Source organism: Zingiber officinale, chromosome 1B, assembly GCF_018446385.1.
Source record: "Zingiber officinale cultivar Zhangliang chromosome 1B, Zo_v1.1, whole genome shotgun sequence".
NCBI lineage: Eukaryota > Viridiplantae > Streptophyta > Magnoliopsida > Zingiberales > Zingiberaceae > Zingiber > Zingiber officinale.
The window spans coordinates 164,291,939-164,295,168 of NC_055986.1; the positions used below are offsets into that span (position 1 = coordinate 164,291,939).

At 39.4% G+C, this 3,230-nt stretch overlaps 1 protein-coding gene across 1 annotated transcript; it reads left to right on the plus strand.

Annotated features, from left to right (window-relative positions):
* Positions 1 to 334: 334 nt before the first annotated feature.
* LOC121988631 (serpin-ZXA-like) lies at positions 335 to 2,747 on the plus strand. Its single transcript, XM_042542164.1, has 2 exons — positions 335 to 823; positions 1,855 to 2,747. The coding sequence occupies exons 1-2, from the start codon at positions 428 to 430 to the stop codon at positions 2,629 to 2,631; spliced, it is 1,173 nt and encodes a 390-aa protein (XP_042398098.1). The 5' UTR covers positions 335 to 427; the 3' UTR covers positions 2,632 to 2,747.
* Positions 2,748 to 3,230: the final 483 nt, after the last annotated feature.

Genomic DNA, 3,230 nt, shown 5'->3' on the forward strand with positions numbered 1-3,230 from the left:
GATCGATAAACTATACCGGTTAACCACTGAAATCCATACAAATAATATTCTAATACATAGTATAATATAGGAATGAAGGTGGTTTAACGAGTAAAAATTCATCCATATTATGATATAAATATTTATGACACATCTCTAAATAATGTATATAAAAATTAATGTTATTAAAAATTTTCAATTTCCTTGATATTCATATTTTATAATATATATTTAGTGTATTAGGGAAAAATTACTAATAAAAAAAGACCAACTGGACGAATATAATATATATTCTCGTTGGGATAATTATACGTTATTCATGGCAAATTGCTAATAAAAAAAGACCAACCGGACGGCTCCATAGTCAATACCTCAGTCACGTTTCAAAACGAATCTTCTCCACGCACCGACCTTCCCTTCATTCTCCACTCTACGAGCTCCTGTGACGATGGATCTGGGGGAGTCGATCGCTCGCCAAACCTCCTTCGCCATCCGCCTCGCGAGGCACGTCGGCGCGGCCGTCGCCTCCGACTGCAACCTCGTGTCCTCCCCTCTTTCCGTCCATCTCGTCCTCGCCCTCGTTGCCGCCGGCTCCAAGGGCCGTACGCTCGACGAAATCCTCTCCTTACTCGGCCTCAGCTCTGGAAAACTAGCCGATCTCAACTCCCTCTCCTCGCAGATCGTCTCCCTCGTCCTTGCTGACGGGTCGCCGAGTGGTGGGCCGAGGGTTTCGTTCGCCAATGGAGTCTTCGTTGACTCCTCGGTGACGCTGAAGCCGTCCTTTAACGATATCGTCGCCAATACGTTTAAGGCGGAGGTTAAAGCAGTAGATTTCCGAACCAAGGTGACGTTTTCGATTCCTATTTACATCGTTTTATCACAGGAAAGTTTTTTTGAGAAGGGCATATATCATCAGTTCACGATATGTATTTCTTCTCCAAAATATCGGTCATTAGGTGGTTCTTAGAAATAGAATATGCATCATCATTATTCACCGAACTCAATTCGATACGGTTTGGTTGCACTAGATTCATAACTCCCACCTTCGTTCTTTCTTTTTGTAGTGGATCCCACCACAAACACACACAAACACAACATTATTCTTCTTTTGTTTAGGACTCAGCACAATCTACTTCTCTGCAGTCTTACCTAGGTAGCTGTCATTGTAGCCTTATTCAAGATCAAGGCACCTCTCCACTTCACAGATTTGGGAGCCTGATGTATTAGGGATCACATAGTTAGATCTGGTAGCATTAAGACATTCTACAAAAGATACAAATGAAATGCTTCTAACTTAGTTTTGTGACCTTTTATTTTTTTGGTAGGTGTCACTATAACTTATTTTGCACAAAAAAATCTTTATTAAGCAGTTTTTTTACCACCTCTGATCCGCAAATTGTGGACTAGGGGATGGTCCATTGCATGAGGACCCTTGATTTGGATGAACCCTACCTTTAAATAAGTGGGGTCTATCCAAATCAAAAGTCTAAAAAAATGGAGCATCCTCCATTCCGCAATTTGTGGACCAGAAGATCCGTGCTTTTTTTTTTACACACAAAAAGTGATTATGATGGATTCCGAGATCATAAATTGCTAAGAGTTAAAGAAGTCATTATTCTGAGCCACCGACGACCATTTTCCAGCATCAATGTCTTGGAACAGTTAATGAATGCGACCATAGGAAAGAAATGATCTCTATGTATGGTTTTAAAAACTGACATATTTATTTCTTTTATGGAAAGTGTTATAGTATAATGTTCAATTACCACTGTTTTAGATTTGTTTTGGAAGGCTATCATGGCATTCAATACTTATCGTTATCTTTTTTTGAACATTTTGCCAATATACTCACATTCTTGACCTTTAATTATAAAGGCTGATGAGATAGCAAATGAAATTAACTCCTGGGTTGAAAATGTTACTTCAAACTTGATCAAAGAGCTCCTTCCTCCTGGATCTGTCGACAGTGACACTAGATTGGTCCTGGGGAATGCACTCTACTTCAAAGGATCCTGGACTGAAAAGTTTGATGCATCTAAGACATTAAACTCTGAATTCTACCTGCTGAATGGAACATCTGTCGAAGTGGCTTTCATGACTAGTAGGAAAAAACAGTTTCTGGCCTCATACGATGGATTCAAGGTTCTTAGGCTTCCCTATAAGCAAGGTGAAGATAAAAGGTCATTCTCTATGTATATCTTTTTGCCAGACGCCAAAGATGGTCTATGGAGTTTGGAGGAGAAGTTAAACAGCGAATCTGAGCTCTTAACACGTTTTCTTCCGATGCAAAAGGTTGAAGTGAACAAATTCAAGCTGCCCAAATTCAAGATATCATTTGGTTTTGAAGCGTCTGCAGTGTTGAAAAGCTTGGGTCTTTTATCACCTTTCAGTGTAGATGCAGATTTGTCAGAAATGGCGGATTCGCCTATTGGGCACAACCTCTATGTATCATCAATTTTCCACAAATCCTTCATTGAAGTCAATGAAGAAGGAACAGAAGCAGCTGCTGCTTCTGCTGCAGTATTGATGCTGAGGTCAAGGTCATTCCGCATGGACTTTGATGCTGATCACCCATTTATGTTTCTGATCAGAGAAGACATGACAGGAGTACTGCTGTTCACTGGGCATGTTCTTAATCCATCAATTGAGTAAGCTATAAATACGACAATTTATCAAAAGGGGTATTAGGTTTAATATATTTATCAAAAAGTGTATCACCGTTTGGTATTTATCAAAAGGCGCAGGTAAGTGATATGTATTACCGAATATAACCCTCCCGCCAACTCCTCTGATCAGTCATCATTTCCCAGGCATTCGAACCACATTTTTAAATAACTTTGATTTAAAAAAAATAAAATCGATCATTAGGGTACCTCCCTCCTTCGTGACATACAAGTGCAGCTCCGTCTTGTGAAACCCTAGTTTAGTGACCTCGAGTTTTTCTCAAGCGGCATCTAGCATTTCAGTTCAATTAAAAACCAGGAGTGTTCGTGAGCCAACAGTGAAGGATTCTAGGGTTTACATTAATCAACTAGTATCATAATGGCGCAAAGACGTCGATCGGGTGTATCATCATCCTCTCCACATCAATTAGCTGTAAAGGTTATCATTTTACAAACTCTGTGATATTGAGAAGCTGAACTAGTATGATTTAATTTTTTTTTATTTTTATAAAGTATAGGGTTCAGTTGATGTTGGACAGAAACTGCATTGGAACAGTTTCCTCGGTCACTTTAAAAGTTTTTTTCAAC